The following is a 21,049-nucleotide window of genomic DNA, read 5'->3' as shown; positions in this document are numbered from 1 at the left end:
ATCTGATGTAACACACTCATTTGCGATCGCGCATGTCAGCGATAAAGCCAGAGTGAAATATTCACAACATTCCTCATATTTCATAAAAGGTTTGAGATATCGTATTTGGATTTTGGCACACGATGGCGCGTTAACAGGAGAGCATTTTGACATATGGGTATTATGCAACACTTCATCATTTACCGTGTTCTTCCGCTAATTACAGACATTCACAGTGAAAGACTGTAATTTTTAAGGGTCTTCGACAGCTGGTGAAACGAAAATTGCTTTGGGTTTTGGAGTAAGATAAGTGAAGACATTACAGATTTATTTTTAATCCAAGGGTGCGCTTAGCAGGAGCTATTGATGATATTTTTCCTCAGGTCCTCATTTAATAAAAGTAACAAACCATTGTTTCAGAATTCTATCGCAATTGCTTCTGCACAACCTGTTAGTGAGGTGATACTGTGTAAACTCCGTTGTGTTATCAAAAAAGTTAGATTTGTATATGGAAACAAGAGAAATGTAGGTTTTGTTCAAAATTGGCAGCTCATAACGATTCTCTGGAAATTCCAAATGGTTAAGAGGCGAAAATAAATCTCTGCTTTGGTTGCTGCCCAAAGCAGTGGTGACGTATCTTTTTAAATGGTCACCATGAAAATGTGAGTGTAGAGGGATTCACTTAATATTTGCAATAAATCCGAGCATAGGTGTTAGTTTAGAACAGTACTTCCCCTCTAGCACTCGGCATTTCCCCTACAGCGCCTGCCCACAACCCCCACCACTACTGCTCTCCCTACATGCTCTGCTGACTGCACATCTACCAGCGACGTTATTCTGCGCGCATTCTACTGACTGTGACTAGCAGCAGTGAGTGACTGATTAGAGCCACAGCTGGAAGCGACATGGCCTTACTGACGCAAGACGGGTGATCCACACTGTAGTGTGCCAGCTCTACTTTCAGCAGGACTGGTGTACATTGCCAGTGCCCCAAGGCAGTTTGCTGAGCAAGGAGGGACCCCGGAAGTCTGGCTGGAGTGTTTGGCTTGGGCCACAATGGCTGCCCTCGCCTCAGCAGATCCAGATCGAAGCCCAGAAACATCAGGACCAGCTGATAGTCCATAGACCAGCAGCTTCATCTAACAGACTGTGTTGCTCTGTGAAGCTGTAGCTGTTGACTGGTGACTGGCTTGTAGACTTTGCCAGACGATACACAGCGGCGATGGCAGTCCTGCCAGCAGCTGAGCTGAGAGTGTTTACACTCACTCTGTTCAGGAGTGTTATGACAGAAGCTTACTTTCCAGCACATAGCTGTCTGCGAAACGTTGCTTTATGCTACAGCACACGGCAGGCTGGTCCACCATTACGATGCACCACTGCATTGCAGGACACTGCGACGGCAATACTGTAGCAACCAACTGGAAAATTACGCAGGTGTCTGGCCTATGTATCTCGTTACTTGTGCATGCAGTATCTAATTTTCATACAGGGGAGGACATTTTAATTGACAGTCGTACTGTATCGATCTTATTAACAACACAGGCATTACAATACCATATTTTTCTGCCGATAGCAGGCATCCATCGTTCTTCTTAACAACACAGACACTGCAGCATGGTATGAAGTACGACAGGAGCCATGAAACACATACAAGTATATTAATATGCTGAAAACATTCTATTTAATCAGTACCAATATCTATATATGTACATAGCAAATATTTTCATGGTACATTTCAGGAACTTCACTACATTTCAGCTATACGTTTGTAGTTTATATCCAGTAGATTCATCAAACTCTTGATTGAGTAAGGAGAAACGAAACCAAGGAGAAATTTGGGAAGAGAAAGTTCAGGGAGAAGAAATAAAATTTTTCAAGTTTGCCACTGTAATTCTTTCAGAGACAAAAAAGAACTTGGGATAGCAGTTACACGGAATGTATAGTCTTCAGATAAGGGGTTATAAAATGAACATCAACAAAAGTAAAACAAGGTTCTTGGAATTAAATCAGGTAGTGCTGAGGGAATCACACTAGGAAAAGTGATACTAAAATTAATAGATTGGTGTTGCTATTTGGGTACCAAAATAAATAACTATGGCCAAACTATGGCGAATATAAAATGCAGACTAAAATAGCAACAAAAGTAATTCTGAAAAATTGGAATTTATTAACATCGACTAAAGGAATCAACTATTAGGAAGTATTTTCTGAAGATATTTGTTCGGAATGTAGCCCCATACAGAAGTGAAATATGGACGATAAAAAGTTACGACAGGACGAGAATAGGACCTTTTGAAATGTGATGCTACAGGAAAATACTGAAGATTGGTAGATAAATCGAAAAAGAAAGGAAACACTGAAGCAAAATGGGGACAAAAGGAATGCATGGCACAATTTTACTAGAAGAAGGAATCGTTTGCTAGAACACCTCATGAAAGAATTTTCAATTTCGTAGTGCAGGGAAGTGGAGGGAGTGGCAGAAGTAAAAACTGTAGAAGACGACCAAGGCCAGAAAGTGGTATGCACATTGAAATGGATGTAGCTACTCAGAGATGGTGTTGAGAGATGTATGAAACCAGTCTTCAGACTGAAGACCACAATGACTGCAACTTGTATTAAGACTCCATTTTGTTTATTTCGTGGACTAATAATGGTTAGAATGATTGCTTTGACGGTGCTTGGACATCACGGTCTTTATTGTTTGCTAATATTTTGAAATATAACAATACAAAAGCTTTAAAACGTAGTAAAACGAAAGTTAAATCAAATAATTAGTATATTGTGATCTCTATGAGACATCGAGAAAGATATTTAAATGCTATTCAATTCACAATGGAGCTGAAAATTGATTTTTATATTGCAAACTGAATTATGCGTAATTTTGATTTTGGGTACACTGGACTTCCACGGCTATTGGAAATAGAAAGGTCAAAAATGTTTTTATTCTTTTCAATACTACCTTGTTAAAGGAATAAAACAGAAATATTTACTAGTTTTTTTTACTGTCTACTTTCCCCTAATAATTTAAGTACTTATGATGTTCTCTGGCTTAAAATATGTAATACAGTGTTGAATAATCTATTTCACTGTGTAGGCAAGCAGTATATTACTATACATGTAAAATTTTGTTACTGTAGCTTAATACTGGATGATATAATCATACCTAAGTATGCAAAACCGTTGATGATGAGAAACTGAAACTAAATATTTGTATGTCAGCTTCTCCTGAATGATATCTTTTCAAAATATTACAGCTCTATAATCTTGTTGAGCCTGTGTCATTTACACCCTATTTAGTCTTCTTTCTTTTCTTTGGTATTCTGGCCTCCTTTGTCTGGCAGCAGCTTTTTCAGCTTCGGTGATACGTTCTCTATCCACTCATAGTAACCCAATTTTTGTGTTGTACCAAGTTCTGGTGCCGGTCCCGCTAATGGTGTTCAATCTGCTTGTTACTCCATCTTTAACACGTAGTACAACATCCATCGTACCAATCTGAAAAGCTGACATGGCGACAAAAACAGTTTTTAGCAAGTGCTCCCGGATGCAACTACTGAAACATTGATTTGGATTCTACGTTTTGGCATTTGTGTTATACATTTTGCAAACATTTTTCCGGGAGTTTAGAATCTGAACGAGTTCCGTACACTGGCTTTAGTTCTACTACATTAGTTTATAGCTTGGTGTGTGCACGTGATGGTTTTGGCCATTTGTTTCACACCTATTGTACTTCCACAGCGAAGTACATCCTTTTGGGTACAGGCCGTTTATTTATTAAGACAGAAGGTTGAATTAGCACAACTTTTTATAATTTTGATGCGCTTGTGTATGCATCCATGGATTTCAATAAGCGTGAGTGGCTGGCACATACCACAAGTGCTCTTTCTCGGCGAAACCATCTGCCCTAGTGCTTTCACACTCTCGTCACTATAGTTCACAGGCGAAGTACTGGTGTGACCATAATCATGTTTTACAAATGGAAATGATTTCTTAACTATTGACAACGCCTTTAGCACAATTGTTTTATTAATCTCCATTGCAAGATGTAATTTTAGATTTTTTACTTCTGATGAAGGTGTATTTATATATACCGAAACATTGGTCAAGAATTTTGATACATCTTTATCATGCAACTGTTTTGGGTCTCATCATTTACCGTGAAGAATTTCAACAGTTGCTCTTTCAGCCATGTTGAAGTAGCACGGTAAGTAGTTTTTTGGGTAACAAACTAACATTAAAGCCAGTATGAAACCGACAGTAAAGTCAAATTCATTTAGTATAGAGTTATTGATAAGCAAGAAACGCAGGGATGTGTTCTCTGCTGATTCGGAAATGTACATACCCTAGTACAGAGTGACAGATTGGACTGTGATGTGTTGTTATGTCGGTTTCATGGTTGCAGGTATCGCCTCCATTCCAAATAGATAACGTGACCGTGGCGCGAATACAGCTGCCTGCCGAAGGTGAGGAGACGCCAGCTGGAACCAACGTCACGGTGATCGGATGGGGACGCCTCTCGGTACGTACCACAGCTTCACTTTACTTTACTTCCCCTCTCATCGTCTCGTGCGACCCTTTCATATTACGCTGTTGCGGTCTTTTCTGCCCCATGCTTTCTCACAGTGTTGGTCCCTTGAACAGTATAGTTTTCTATATGCATGGCCGCTACTGACGGCGAGCGAAAGAAGAGTGCAGTCGGCGCAGCGTACAAGGCAAACCACCGAGCTGGACTTCCCTGTCCAACCGGTGGAGCGCCAGTAACAGATGTTATGCCTTCATTCCGTGCAACACTGCTCGCTGATCTGCGGTTTCGCCTTAAATATTGACAACTTCTTTTATTTATTTATTTTAAATAAGGCCTCCAAAAAGCTAAGGCTTGTCTCTGCAGTCACAGCTTCCTCTTTTCAGCAGTCCTCTTCATACCTGTGTTAGAAAAACATGTCATCTCACTGACCATTTTTTTTTAAGTTGAATGTTTCCTGCCATCCCCTCGGTTACTTCCCTAAGATCATTGTTGGCTTCGGTGTCCAACGAACTTCGCTTTTCGTTGGCCTATAACTTTCAGTAACTGTTTCTTCTCCCCTACTTCTCGTAAGGAAGAAGAAATGAAAACCTTGATTTTTGCCGATGAGATTGTAATTCTGTCACAGACAGGAAAAGACTTGGAAGAACAGCTGAACGAAATGGATAGTATCTTGAAAGGCTCTGAGCACTATGGGACTTAACTTCTGAGGTCACCAGTCCCCTAGAACTTAGAACCACTTAAACCTAACTAACCTATCCATCACATATATGCATGCCGGAGGCACGATTCGAACCTGCGACCGTAGCGCCTAGAACCGCTCGGCCAGCCCTGCCGGCAGTATTTTGAAAGGAGGGTATAAGGTAAGTATTAATTAAAGGAAGACAAGGGTAACGTAATGTAGTCGAATTAAATGAGGTGATGCTGAGAGAATACGATTAAGAAACGAGACACTTAAGGTAGTAGATAGGTTTTGTTGTTTGGGCAGCAAAATAACTGATGATGGTCGAAGTAGGAGGGATATAAAATGTTGACTGGCAATGGCTAAAAAAAGCGTTTCTGAAGAACAGAAATTTGTCAACATCGAATATAGACTAAATTTTACGTTAAAATCAACAGCCTAAATCGCAATAATACTTGTTTATTTACGGGTGGCGGCAGTAAGTTCCTATGGGACCAAACTGCTGAGGCCATCGGTCCTTAGGTTTACTCACTACTTAATCTAACTTCAACTAACTTACACTAAGGACAACAGTCACACCCATGCTCGAGGGAGTACTCGAATCTCCGACGAGGGGAGCCGCACGAAGTGTGGCGAGGCGCCTTAGACCGAGCGGCTATTATTTTCGGGTTTCAGACTCTGGTGCTAGCAACTCCCCCGTTTATCACGTGATACAACTATCGTACGCTGTGTACGATCGTAGTATCACGAGAAAACCGAGGAGCTGCCAGCGACAGCCATAGGGGGTCAAAATTCTGAGGATGGCTTCAACATAATCCAAAACCCGTAAATAAACAAACTGGTCATTTTGACGTAAATATACCATCAGATCGCTACACTCCACAGATAATGTTGTCTAAATTTATGATAGAGTTAAGTGCTACGAAATCTTTTCTGAAGGTATTTGTTTGGATTGTATCCTTGTACAGAAGTGTAACACGAACGATAAAGAGTTTAGAGAAGAAGAAAAAAGATGTTCTACAGAAGAATACCAAATATTAAACGGATAGATGATATAACTAATAAGGAGATACTGAATAGAATTGGGAAGAGAATTTCCGTATAGGCCATATGAAATTGGTCTTTCCCGTTTCCCCGTCGAGTGTAGTTCTCGAGATATTGTGATTTCTAACTTCATTGGATTTGCTCAAATATTGAGTCCCAGCAGCTTAACTCTCTAATGGCATTGTTCAGTACGCGACTGCTTGTAACAGGGAATGTCAGCTACTACATTTCGGCTGCGGCAGCGCCTCCTCCTGCTGATCCACTGCACTCTCACTAAATGTCGCTCCATTTCCACAGTACGGAGGGGCGCGCCCAAACGACCTGCAGAAGGTTGACGTACAGGTGTGGGACCAGCAACTGTGCGCCACGCTCTTCTGGGATGGCTTCGAGAACACCGTCTACCCGACCATGCTGTGTGCCGCAGGCGTCGAGGAGCAAGCCTCTTCGTGCAGCGTAAGTATTTTGTACAAACGCATGAGGTTATCCAAGAGGATAGGAAGGCGTCAGGCGAATTTTTATTTGCTTTCTTATGTAGAAACACACTGTAAGACACACACACACACACACACACACACACACACACACACACAACATTAGAAATATCGTGCCGAATTCCGTCCAATTGGCGATTTAGATCGTCAAAATCCGGATCTCATTGGAGGACTCTGCCCACAATGCACCAAATGGGCGATATCCAAGCAACTTTCTGGCCCAGGTACGGTATGGCAAGCAAGAAGACAAACAGTAGAAACTCCCAATGTGTGCGGGTGGGCATGATCTTGCTCAAACGTCTCCAGAGACGTCTTCGCTGGTCGTCGGTGCTCACTTTGAAATGGGACATACCACTGAAGACAATTCTACTCCAGTCATTGAGATTCCAGGCCAAAGACTTGTCCGGAGACGCTGAAGACAGTAGTTGGATACCAACCTGACAGTCGCGCTCCATATGGCCCTTAACCATAGGTGATGGTCTGACGTGACATTTGTTTTGACAGAGGTTGTCATCAGCGACAGCGGGACCTTTACTGCACAACGGTACGACGGCGACATTCTACGCCCCGTTTTGTTGCCCATCATGGCTAGCCATTCTGGACACAGGTTTCAGTAGTGACCGTTTCTATTGCTCGTCTTCGTGTTTGCCGAACCCTTCCTCGGCCAGCAAGGTCGCCAAATCTCATCCCAAGTGAAAACGTTTGGAGCGTTGTGGCCAGGGCCCTCCAGCCAGCTCGGGAATTTGACGATCTAATGTGCCAGTTGAAGAGAATTTGGCACAGTAACCCCAAGGAGGAGATCCGACAACTCAGTCAGAGGTGGAAAAACGCTTTATTGACTTGCTCATTTGTGAAGCTCTTTCTCTTGAATAAATCAGCCATTTTCTTCTTAAATTGCAATCATTTGTTTTGTTGCACATGCACGTGACATCTAACGTCACATCCACCGATTTCCATCCCATTCGGATAATTTCCTTGTGGTGCTTTATTTTTTTTTCAACTGTATTTGACTGGTGGTCGACTGAGACGTGCTATGGAAAGAGTTTGGATCAATGTTTGGATTGTATGTACCCACTGCTGAGGCTGTATAAAAACTTGTCAGAAACGTTAATGATCTGTTCTTGATAACAAACCATTACAAGAAGTCCATGGCACAAGAACGACACGCTTAATAAACACATTTACATGTATGACAATATTTATTGTTCATGACACATAAAAGATACATTTACCAAACACATTTACATAGAAACTTCTCGAAGCGACCACCTCTTGCGTCCATACTTCCCCTAAGCCTGCATTCATACAGTGTCGAAAATTCCTCGTGTGGTCCATGTTTGATCAAACCCATTTTCGATAAGTTTCCTCTCAACATCGGCACTAGTGATGGGAGTAGAATATACCAAGGATTTTCCAACCGTGAACACTTATATTTTACAGACGAAAAAATTATATACAAATCTCTCAGCAAATATAAATGAATAAAAACAATGTATTACCCATGTCTAAGCCCAAAGTGAATTATGTGGTGATAAATATTCGTTCCACTGGACAAGGAGCTTAGAATATAAATGTTGTAATTTCACTTGTAGATATTAGAATTAGTTTATGTGACAATTTTATTAAATGAACCGTATTTTACAGGTAAATGACAACAGCTACAGTAAAGCTCTTACCCTGTATAAAAACATTAACATATCTGTTTCATAGTGCATATTATTTCCTTACACAGTGCGGAATGCTGTACTGTTTACAGAGACCAACTTCACCTGCTTGGCATACTACTCTGTTTTTCTGCAACACTGCAGTAGCACACCTGCTCCAAGTTCTTAGAGTAAATAAATGTTCATCGACAACACACATAGAGAGTACGACTTCTGCGGGCTTGCCACCCATTGGTTATTTCATTCCCTTCTGCTTCTTCACGTCTTGGTGCTCTATTTTCTGTTGCAAAAGTTGCTGATTAGGAGATCAGTTAGCTGAATTCTACAGTTAATATGGATAACAATTTCCACTGTCTAAGTTTTACTGTCTCTAAATAGAAAATATAGATGTTGATAACTGTGACATCCTGAAAATCATAAAATATGTTCATCCACCGGCTGCATGTGAAGAATATCGCTGGCCCATGTATAGGATGAATTCATTTTTAACTTTGAGAAACTGTATGCCTTCCGTATTTCTTCTGAAAACCTGTGACTTTTCTACAGTATTATGCATACAGCTGTCCATGATCACACAGTTTGTCCTTACAGTTTTCCGCTTGGTGGCAGATATGCCTTATAACCGAGCGAAGTCTGATTTACCCGTCGTTAGCATTTAATTATCACGGTGGTGGTCGTCAAGAACAAGTTTTGCGTTAGAGCCCTATGTTCCACATACAATTATGCTTGCTTACTTTGTATTTGTCAAGACTGAAACAGAATTGAAAATACAAAACCTCTCAAAAAAAGAAATAGCCTTAGCTTTAATAATCTTGTGACAGTTCTGAAGCCATTCTTTCTCCCGACTCCCGCTTCAACATCACATTTGTTTCTCCGTTTATAAACCTGAAACCAACATACATATCAATAAACCGTACGACGCATTGTCCAAACTGTGAATCCTGTCTTTACTGGTTTTTGTGACGTACATATTTTCATCGAGCGTGAGGAATCGAGCAGGCCATCAAAAGCCTTAATTAATTGGTCTAGTATGGGCGTTTGAGTGAGTCGCTAACTCACTCTGATAGTTTTTGTGTGGTCTCTCTCTTCAATCGCGTTCCTCTACTTGATTCGTTACAGTTAACTGAGTTAGGTTTGATGTTGAATTAACGAATCAACTTCAGCATGTGTTAACCTCAAACTGCATTTTAATGAACGGCCAGTTCTATAAACAGGCAGATGGATTTGCGATGGTAAGCCCTTTGTCGCCTACTATTGACGACTCGTTTGTGGAAGTTTTCGAGGAACTTGTCTTGGAATCGGACCTATTGAAACATGCAGGCTTTTTAGATACGTAGAAGATAGTTTCCTTGTTTGGCCTCTCAACAGAGAAGATTTATACAGCTTTTTTTTAGAATATCTGAATTCAATTCGCCCGAACATTGGCTTCTAGGTGGAAATTGGCGATTGCCTTTGGTTCCTTGACGTATTGGTGAGGAGGAAACTTGATTCTACATTGGGAATGCCCTTGGTAGGAGGCCTCAGATTCTATCTTCAGATCTAGAATGTCACCCACTGGAGTAGAATTGTCTTGAGTGGTGAGTCCCGCTTCGAACTATGGCCAGCATAGACGTCTCTAGATACGTCCGGACAGCGATGGGGTACCAACCTGACTCTATGGCCTGACAAACTGTAGTGATGGTCTGGGGTGCCATTCCTTTTCATAGCAGGAGCCCTTGGGTTGTCATCCGCGGCGCCCTCCCAGTACACTGGTACGTCTGCGACATTCTACACCCTGTTTTGTTGGTCTTCTTTGCAAGCCATCCTGGGCTTACACTTCAGCATGATAATGTCGTTCCGCACACGGTGAGAGTCTCTACTGCTTGTCTTCGTACTTGTTAAGCCCTGCCTTAACTAGAAAGATCACCGGATCTCTCCTCAGCTGAGAACGTTTGGAGCATTATGATCAGAGCCTTCTAACCATCCCGGGAATTTGACGATCTAACCCGCCAATATGACAGAATTCGGCACGACATCCCTTAGGAGGACATTCATCAACTCTATTAGTCGACATCCAGTATAGATTTAAATGTCAGGAACACGTTTCTGAAAGTATTTGTATGGAGTGTAGCCATGTATCGAAGTGAAACGTGGGCGATAAATAGTTTAGACAAGAAGTGAAAAGAAGCTTTCGAAATGTGGTGCTACAAAAGAATGCTGAAGATTAGATGGGTAGATCACATAACTAATGAGGAGGTATTGAATAGAATTGGGGAGAAGAGGAGCTTGTGGCACAACTTGACTAGAAGAAGGGATCGGCTGATAGGACATGTTCTGAGACATCGAGGGATCACCAATTTAGTGTTGGAGGGCAGCGTGGAGGGTAAAAATCGTAGAGGGAGACCAAGAATGAATACACCATGCAGATTCAGAAGGATGTAGGCTGCAGTAGGTACTGGGAGATGAAGAAGCTTGCACAGGATAGAGTAGCGTGGAGAGCAGCATCAAACCAGTCTCAGGACTGAAGACCACAAGAACAACAACAAAAGTCAAATGCAAGCCGAATAACTGTTCGTATTATGGCCAGAGGTGGACCAAAGCGTTATTGACTTGCTGAATTCGTAAAGCATTTCCTCTCCAATTTTTCTATAATTTTAATCATTAGTTTCTCTGTATATGTTTATCACATATCCATCCCAAACGGATAGTTGCTTCATCGTGCGCCTTTTTTATTGTTATTATTTTTTGCTTCTCATCTGTTCTGTTTATCAGATAGATTGTCATGATGGCTGTGGTCGAAACGCTTTCAGCTGTACATTTATAAAAAAGTAAAAATATAAATTCCGATCAAGCCGGACAATTATGTTTAGAAGCAAAAACTCTCAGGAAGTCACGGGTCCACAAACGAGCTGTTTACGAGACAACTGGTAATATACAGTTCTTCCCACTCCATGGCCCATCTGTTACAGCAACCGTAGGTAATACTTCGAAAGAAAAACTGCAGAGGTTGCAGGGTAAACAACAGTTTCATTGAAGCGTTTCGACGTTCTTGGGCATCACAAGTAAATTTTAATATACAGAAATGTAACGAATGTAAATTTTGCAGTGTATTGAAATTTTGTGAAGATGCTAAGAAGGACAAAAAGCGTCAGTAAAAGTATTGTCTACCGTGCAAACCAAAACTTAGTTTTTTCTTCTGAACTGATAATTTATGGCTACTATCCGCAACCGAATATTGACCTACAAATGTACTTTGAATATAATCATTTCGAGTAAGTCGCCTTCATAGAGGTATAAAAATTTCACCTGTGACTCATGACTGGGGAATGTGGTCAGTGTATAGCCAGGTACCGGCACGTTTTGCTGCTGATGTAAGACGATATGCTTCATGCCAACATGGACCAAGATGTAAAAAGTTATAACCGTCAGTCCTCACCATCTTTCAAATATTTGTTAAAGGACATCTAGACACCAGTAGTTGCATTAGGAATGTTTTATTTGCCAAAACCGGTTTTCGGGTCTATAGCCAATCATCAGTAGCCTCTGATACAGAGGAATAAAGAACGGTATATGCATCGATTTCTGCAAAATGATAACTGTACGTATATACCAGAAATAAAAATCTACTTACATTTTGCACTTCTGTAGCAGTGACATGCTTGTCAGTTTATATGATACGATGTGAAATATGTCCTATAACATAGTACACAGTTTTTCATGTATGTTACTGCTGTCAGATTTTAGGCAGTGACAATTCTTGAGATTCTTTGACATAACTATCTTATACAGTAAACATTACAATTTTTCTCAATTGAAATGTGAAGGCAGAATATACAAAAGGTATAATCCAACGTATCACGTGTAATTAGACAATTTTACATGCAGGACATAGGCTTTAAGTCAAATTTATTCGGTTAACACGCTGTTGACACAATGGTTGTTTGTTCATATGCGTGTATATTTCAATCCTTCTAGAATCATTAGTATCTAGAACCTTTAATAATCTGCCTTTTCTGCTTTGCAGAGAGTGGTGATGCTTTTGTTAATGTCATTTGCAGACTGCTTGTACTCTCTTAAATTAGCACCGAATGCTGAGGTATTGGCTTCGCTAAAATTAGTAGGTTGTAGTTTTGAAGTTTTTCCCTGTTTGCCCAAAATTCATCACATTCTCTACGTGTTACTTTGAAACGTCCTCTTAGAAAAATTTATACATTACTGTGCTTAAACTGACACACAATAGTTTTTAGCGCAACGCAATCTGACTTTCAAAACTCCCTACAAAAGGATGGCCCTGACTAACATTAACCTATACGTTACACAAATCACTTATCTCACAAAAATCGTTACTCGAACTACTGCAATGCAGCGAGCGCCACTACCGCCAGCTAACTAAAAGATTCAAACTACGGAAGTCACTAACTACTGAGGCACAGTTAGCAAATGAAAGATTTTAATAGAGAACAAACAATGTATTTACCTTAATATTCATAATATATATAACAGTTCATGACACCAGTTCTTACAAATTTCAAAACTCCGCCATCTCTCTCCCCACGTCCACCACTGCTGGCGGCTCACCTCCAACTGCGCAACGGTACGCGCTGTTAGCATCCAGCTGCCGCTCCCCAACACTACAATGGCAGACAACAATGCAAACCAGCCACAGACTGCACACGGCACAGCCAGTGATTTTTCATACAGAGCGCTACGTGGTGTTGGCGTTACCAATAAAAATACTTAAACAGCCTACTTACAACTTTATACACCCATACATGTTATACATTTGGCTCTTTTTGATATCGTGTATAAGACGTGATTTTATATTGTTCTCTGTCCTGATATCAACTTGCAGTCCAGGTTTTCGAAATAAATGAATAAATTTGTCAGAAATGTGACCCCCACATGGTAAGGTTATAAACTTATCGTTTCTTACCTGCATGCTCATTTCTAATCTGATTTATACTCTATGTTCTTTCTGGTATTTTTGTGTATAATTTCATCACTAGGTTTGGGTCACAACCACTGTGAGATACTACCTTCTCCACTGTATATAATTCAGCATTTATACTCACCTCACTTAAAGAGTGTTTGATTAAACTGTTAATCGCGGAGCGAAAATATGCCTCTTTATAGGATCGCGGAAGGAAATAACTGCTCCGGTATATGATAAACGGTGGGTATGTTCTTCTCTTGCAACTGTCAGGTCCAAAAAGTTAATGCACTCATTTGCTTCATGGTCTATGATGAAGGTGATGTTCTTATGTAACTGATTATGTCGTTGCTAACCCGTATTAGCTTTATCAAGAATTATGTTGCAATCTTACACCTTTTGTGTATTCTGTCTTCACGTGTTAATTCTCAATAACTGTAATTTACATAATTATATGAGTGGATGGCACAGAGTACATAGATATAATTTTGGATACAGCAAAAGACAGGTAATGTAGACTCCTTAACCTGTCAGTTCGTATGGGAGTTATGTCAAAAGTTATCAAGTACTGTCATTGCGTAAAATTTGACTGCAGTAAATACATGACAAACTGCTTACTCTGCTATAGGACATATTTCACATCATGACGTATTAAGTGACAAGCATGTCATTGCTGTAGAAGTGCATAATGTAAGTAGACTTATATTACTGCTACTATAAGTACAGTTATCTTTTTGTAGAAGTCGATGCACATATATTTGTTTGTTACTATGTATCAAATGCCACTGATGATGTGTTGTAAACCCAGAGACCGGTTTTGGCAAATAAAAGATGTCTATTGCAGGTCATGGTGTATAGAATATGTCTTTTAATAAATACACCAAGATGGTTAAGTGGAGCAGTGACTGTACTTTGCTCTACAACATCACCTGACCTCAAATCCTGCAGATTTTTGTGTGTGAGTGAAATATACAGTACTCCCGCTGATACGGTTAAAGATTTATAGCAGCGAGTTGCAGTCTTATCAAGACCTACGAAATAATCCAAGGGCTCTGAGGTAGTCTGTAAGTCACTGCAGAGATAAGTGCGTTATTGAAACCAAATGCAAGGACAACACGTGGATCACTTCCATAAAGAGATACAAGTTTACAGCTAATTCCACTTTGTAACATGGTGATGTAGTTTGGGGCGCTGGTTCAGCAGACCATGGCTGAAGTTAAAGAATAACTTTATTGAAAATAAAGTCAGCCTCGTCTCGTAACAATGCATTCGCCTTTACCTTGCAAATGAGACGTTCTCTACACGTGCTTGTTAGAATGCTTTTATTTCTGTTGAAGTATATATTAATCTGTGCAAATTTTCACTGTTAACTGTGAGACGTCATTTAGTTTTATAATGTCTTGTCTGGAACCTTACACAACTTAGTGTAACAACTGAGAATTTCTCCTCTGTATCGCGGTGTTTTGCGTGCTTTTCTGTGAGTGCACCACGCGTGTTGTTGCCTCCAGGGTGACTCCGGCGGCCCGCTGTTGCGCGATGGTGTGATGGTGGGAATCGTGTCGTGGTCGTTCCAGTGCGCGACTCCACCGTACCCCACGGTCTACACCCGCGTCTCCAGCTACTTGGACTGGATCACGGAGAACGCCGCTTCCTGGTAGGGATGCCAGAATGACTGCACGGGTGAGTACGTGTTTGATTTCTTTACATCCTCATAACAGACAGGGGTTGGACAAAAATATGGAAAGACGACGAGAAATACTTGCTTGAACATGACTGCAGATTCTGCCCAAACCTGCATGTTGCGCTGTATTATTTGATCTCGAACGGCACCTGTGCATTTCTCCAATACGTTACAAGTGTCGCTCGTCGTCAGATTAGTGTTCTCCGTAGATATGAATGTATTATGTTGGACGTAAGTGGATTCCAACGTGGGAAAATTGTTGATGCTCGTATTGTGGGTGCTCCCGTAACCAAGGTTGCCGAAGTGCCTGGTGCTTCAAGAGACACGATATCGAATGTTTATACCGTATACGGGAAAAGCGGAAAAGCATCATCGCCTAAGTCACAAAGCACACGAAAGCGCTTGTTGAGTGATTGTGAAGCACAATCATTGAAGAGAATTGTGGCGAAAAACAAGAGGACGACAGCTGCTAAAGCCCCCTCAGAGCTGAATGTCGCACTCGGAAAGACTATCAGCACCAAAACAACACGAAGGGGCATGCATAATCTGGGAATTACGACGCGGGATTAGCCGAGCGGTCTCGGGCGCTGCAGTCATGGACTGTGCGGCTTGTCCTGGCGGAAGTTCGAGTCCTCCCTTGGGCATGGGTGTGTGTGTTTGTCCTTAGAATAATTTAGGTCAAGTAGTGTGTAAGCTTAGGGACTGATGACCTTAGCAGTTAAGTCCCATAAGATTTCACACACATTTGAACATTTTCGAATTACGAGGCGAGCAGGTATTGGTTTGTTTGGTTGATTTATTTGGGGGAGAGGACCAAACAGCAAGGCCATCGGTCTCCTCGGATTAAGGAAGAATGGGGAAGGAAAGCAGCCGTGTCCTTTCAATCACTGTTTTTTCCCCAGTGGGGATGCTGTGTTCAAGGACAACAGGGCCCCTGTCATGGAGCTCGCATCGTCCAGGGCTAGTTTTCTGAGCGCCAGGATGAACTGCCGCATCTGTCTTGGCCGCTACAGTCACCAGTTCTCACTAATACTGTACCCTTATGGTTGAATTTGGAGAAGATGGGGCGTTTTCGCCATCCATTTCCATCATTCTTACCTGAGGTTACTATTGTTTTGGGTAAATAAAAGTACAAGATTCCTTTGAAAACAGCGGAGGACCTTTATTTATCTATTCCGAGACAACTGGAAGCTGTTTGTAATGCCATACACCTTATTACGCATAGTAATGTGTTGTTTCCATATTTTTGTCCACTCTCAGTACCCTTTAATTGATGGTAAGTTCCCCAGGATGATTGCAAGTATGTAACCTAACCACCGACCACTTTCAAACGATAATCGATGCCAGTGCTATACCTCTACGAGGAATTCTAAGAAGTGACCGTGAGATAACCTAATGGAATCAGAGCAATCAAATTGGGATTCGTTTCCGAAACACTCCAGCAGAGTACAAACAATAGTAAACGCTGGGTCTAGAACAGGCGATCTCCCAGCACAAAAGCAAATTGTAACATTACATATTACAACAGGTCGCCACCCTAATTAGGCATTCTCGTGTCAAGGAAAATGATAAAACAGAAGGCAGTGCTTAGGCTGACCTAACCTTCCTGGACACACACACTAAATTCTTTCCTTATATATGTTCACACTGAAATACAGTTACCTAACTTCGTAGATAAATGTGCTACTAATTAGTAGGTCAGATAAGCAAATGGCCAATGAGATAGTAGACAGCAATATATGCCCCTCAACAACACGATCCTTAAATAAACTAGGTGTAACAGTTTATAAAACGAAATACCGACACACGTGAAACTAGTAGCAATACTGAACAGAAAAGCTTGAAATGATTCTGCATTTAATTCAGGAGGCCTAGTAATGGTCATAATCTATAACTTCATTACGTAATACACGGTCTCTGTGCCTGTGCATTAACCAAGTTGCATTAGAATAGATAACACAGTAAACAGTTTTTCCTTATACTCGGTTTTGAGCAACTAAAGAGAATGTAAATCTAACTACACTGGCTTGCATTGCTTCAATAAATAAATAGGCAGGTACATGAGGACCCTTAATCTTTCATGTTTTGAAAAACCATCCTCATTATCAAAATTACGCCAGTGTGTATGGAAAAAGGTAAGTAGTCTTATGATTCATTATTAGTTAAGTAAAGCACAAAAAACTATAATTATTTAAATAACAAATGTGCTTTCATAAGCAGTCTTTTGACCTACTCAAAATTATAATTGGCTGCCCAAATGACAAAAAAACGTTAAATTGAAGTTCAGCCACCTTCTCATAATAAATTAGGACACACAGAATTAACTTCACTAGGGTAGGAATCCTGTCCAGGTTTGTGGTTTGGGATAATCACGGATGTAAGATAGTCTTTAATAACACCACAACTATTATTGAAACCAAGCACTTTCACAAATACCTGGTCCACTTTAGGAGTGACAAACATAAAAAGATTTTGTGGAAGGTTATTTGTACTGGTGGCGTAATTTGCAGTGGTTATTAACCTGGCGGCGATAGAGTCACGGCAGTACTGTTGGCCTCGCCCTGTTACTGATCTTCTTGGTGTCGAAATAATATTTTTATCGGGCCAGAAACCATGCCATAATGATGGTATCACCAAATTCAGCATCCGTGGCCCGTCAATACTGCCCTTAAGCTCTCCTGGCCTGAAAACTCCAGGAATATGAGCCACTACGATCCGCTGCTGCTAGTGAGGTGTTAACCACACCACTGCTCAGTCCAGACTCCTTACCTGTCTCAAAGGACGAGTTGCCACTTGCGCGCCAAACACACCTTTTCCACTCCGCCAGGCTACTTCCGTAGCTGTGGGGATTCCCTGCACGTTTTTCATTCAACCCCACGTTCCCAAACTGTGGAACAAGTCATTTATAGTACATTACATAACAACCCTTTTCAGAAGTTATTTAAAATTACAAGCATAATTTAAACAACTTCGTTCAAAAGTTCACATAGCTGAAACTTAAGTACACAGTCAAAGTATTTTCCTGACAGATACAACATTATACATAAGCAATACTACAAATTGACACAGAAATATCGATACAGATACAAAATAGGTAAAAAATTGGTGTTACAGTATAAAATGTAATTGAAATTTAACGTATCATCTTTGGACTTTAAGAAATATTTTTTATGCTGAACTTCAAGGCTGCAGTGAAAGCTGTGACTGTAGTATTGATTAACAGCAGGTAATAGAAATGTGAATTTATGGTAAGTATCAACATGCGTTCCACATTGCTTCAGAAATGAGAACTAATGTTCAATATATCAGCAAAATGTCAGCTTATTTCCCCTCAAATTAACCTTTTGCGTAATATCTTTAGAAAACAGTAAACAAATACAATGTTGCTTGCCTAGTGAAATAAGGAACTCAAAAATCGGATCATCAAGGCAGAGACTTAAAGTGCATTGGTGTCCAAAAGTAAAGCACCAAACGGAAATTTTGCAAGGCTGCGTTTACTTTGCCACAAGAAAGAATAAACAAGCGATAGTAAAGCAGAAACAATGTAAAGAATGGAGTACGTAAACAACCGCAACATGCATAACGTCAGAAAAAAAACGTTCTTCTTTTTTTCTTTGAGACAACTGGTTAATATGCTCAGTATGGGGTCTGACCAACTCTGGCAGCAATACAGGCCTGACAACGAGGGGCAGGCTGTGAATGATGTAACCAGTCCCACATAAAGGCAGTAACCCCCGTTCTTCGTGCAGAGCTGCTCGTAGCGATGGAGAGGCGTTGGCGGATTCTGACGTGATGCAAGCCATCTCCCTGGTGAATAACAAACATCCGCTATGGGGTTCAAATCGGGAGAACGAGCACGCCGCGCCATGAGTGCAATATCTTCCAAGATAACATAAGCCACATATGCTCTATGAGTTCGTGCATTATCGTCCATCTATACAGTCCCGACACCACTTCGAAACAACCAAAAATGAGGTCCTGAGATCTCGTCTGAGACCTGACAGCAGCTAAACCTTGCCAATTCACCCGTACAATTTCAAGAAGAGGGGTTCGTGTGGTAAACATAATCCCTGGCGACACCATTACGGGTCCTTCTCGATAGCGGTCTCTTCCCACAATGTCTGGGTCCCGAAATCGTGTTCCACTTTCCCTCCAGATCTGAATTCATCGAGACTCACTCTGCATACTAAATCGGGACTCATCTGTGAAAACAACATTGGCCCACTCTTCGATCGTCCAGGTGGCGTGTTGATAACTCCACTATGCTGTGAGGACCCGTCAAAGGTACACATACAGCTGGACGCTAACAATAAACGCCACTCTACCAAAGCCTTCTGCACACCGTTTGTCTCGATACAACACGTCCAGTGAATGCTGCGATATCACAAGTCAGTGACCGTGCAGTAATAAGGCGGTACTGTCGTGTCCTTACAGCCAAACAACGGTCTTCTCTTCTGAATTCACACGTGGTCGGCCCTGCACTGATCTTTGGGACACAGTTCAGCTCTCTGTTAACTGTCGACACATCCAAGAAACAACAGAACGATCCGTATTAAACCAACAGGCCAAATCACTTTGCGATTGTCCTGCTTCCGTTCTTACTATGGCCCTCCTCCGCAGGGAGTCTGGTAGGTATCTTCTTCATGCCCTAATGTACCGTCTGTGGTTGTGTACACAGCGATGGTGGATGTGGGACTACACGACAAACACGACTCCGCTTGATAGGTGCCCTGGCGTGGTTGTCCGTTGATGGAATGACATCTTCCGTGCAGAACACTATCGTACGCACATCTGCTAGGCAGTTGGTATGATTATATCGCGAATTAGATACAGGACGGGCAAACAGCGGTTTGTTGCTTTAATTTTGGACACCAGTGTAGACTTACAAGCAACTCTTACAAAATTTATCTCTCATGATAAAGAATTTATGTAATTTCCTTGAATGACTTGCCACTTCTCAAATTTTTTCTGTGTTTCAGGGAACAGACGGTCATGTGAGCCACAAATACCACAGTAAAGCAGTCATAATAATAAATGGTTTGGAGCGATATTCTACTGAACGTCGATTAACGTTGTACTTAACTGTGCAGGACTGTCAACGAAGCTACAAAAAGTGATTCGATTTGAATTAAATTATTACACTCACGCTAAGTGTCAGTAGTCACTTATAAATTCAATACTTTATCTCGTTTTCGTTACGTCTGTGCAACAGTTTGCACCAGTTATGATCAATAAATAAATAATATTACTAAGGTAAATAGAAAATTATAACAATTGTTAATTACATACACGCCGTTAAATGAGGTGTTAGCACATAATTTATTTGTCTCTACAGGTAATATAATTGGCTGACACTGATGTTGCTAGTACTAGAGCAGTTTATTTCCACAAATAACCTGTGCCCTTGTCATTGGAACAAGATATGCCCCACAGCGGTCTTAGTTCATGAATTTGTCTTTGTTTTCCTACATTAAATTACAGATTTTGGACCATTCTGTCCATACGAATTCGAGTAAAATATCATCACCGAGAGCAACATAATAGTTATGTAAACCTGTTAAATTGATTGGCGACGCCAGAGTGCTGTGTGTACAACGACCATATAATGAACGAAATTAAAAGGAGGGTCAGCGTTAGCCTTAATTGCTGTTAATAAATCATCACAATTACGGCCAACGCTGACCTTCCTTCTAATTTCATCCTGTTAAAATATTTTCTGGCCATTCTATGCTCTGCAGAAATTCCTCACTGCAGCTTAGCTCAACAGATCATAATTAATTATGCAAAATCTGTAACAATATCTGAATTGACTGTCGATACAAGTGCAATTAGTTCTCCAATAAAGTAAGATGCACATAAAATATACAGTGGTTTTGTAATGGCTGCACCCAAAATTCTCACATTCACGTCACTTATTCTGCGAATTAGCGAGCAGGTTGTTTTCTTATTGACGAGTTGTGTGGCTGTAGGTAAGTGGCAGCAATCAGTTAATTATAACCCATGTTCTCTACCAAACAATTTTTGTCTCTGCTCAAGTGTAATTTACTAACTACTCCCATCGGCTCATCAAAAATTTTAAA

General features: G+C 40.9%; 1 protein-coding gene across 1 annotated transcript in view; it reads left to right on the top strand.

The window, feature by feature from the left end:
- Nucleotides 1–20,817, top strand: part of LOC126282874 (trypsin delta-like) — a 47,850-nt gene extending 27,033 nt beyond the window's left edge. The window contains exons 5-8 of the mRNA XM_049982227.1: nt 4,379–4,495; nt 6,522–6,677; nt 14,797–14,968; nt 19,949–20,817. Of these exons, the coding sequence (XP_049838184.1) occupies nt 4,379–4,495; nt 6,522–6,677; nt 14,797–14,946 (423 nt within the window). The 3' untranslated portion in view covers nt 14,947–14,968; nt 19,949–20,817. The remainder of the gene's footprint in view (nt 1–4,378; nt 4,496–6,521; nt 6,678–14,796; nt 14,969–19,948) is intronic.
- The last annotated feature ends 232 nt before the right edge of the window (nt 20,818–21,049 follow it).

Source organism: Schistocerca gregaria, chromosome 1, assembly GCF_023897955.1.
Source record: "Schistocerca gregaria isolate iqSchGreg1 chromosome 1, iqSchGreg1.2, whole genome shotgun sequence".
Taxonomy (NCBI): Eukaryota; Metazoa; Arthropoda; class Insecta; order Orthoptera; family Acrididae; genus Schistocerca; species Schistocerca gregaria.
This window is presented reverse-complemented; position numbering and strand designations above follow the sequence as displayed.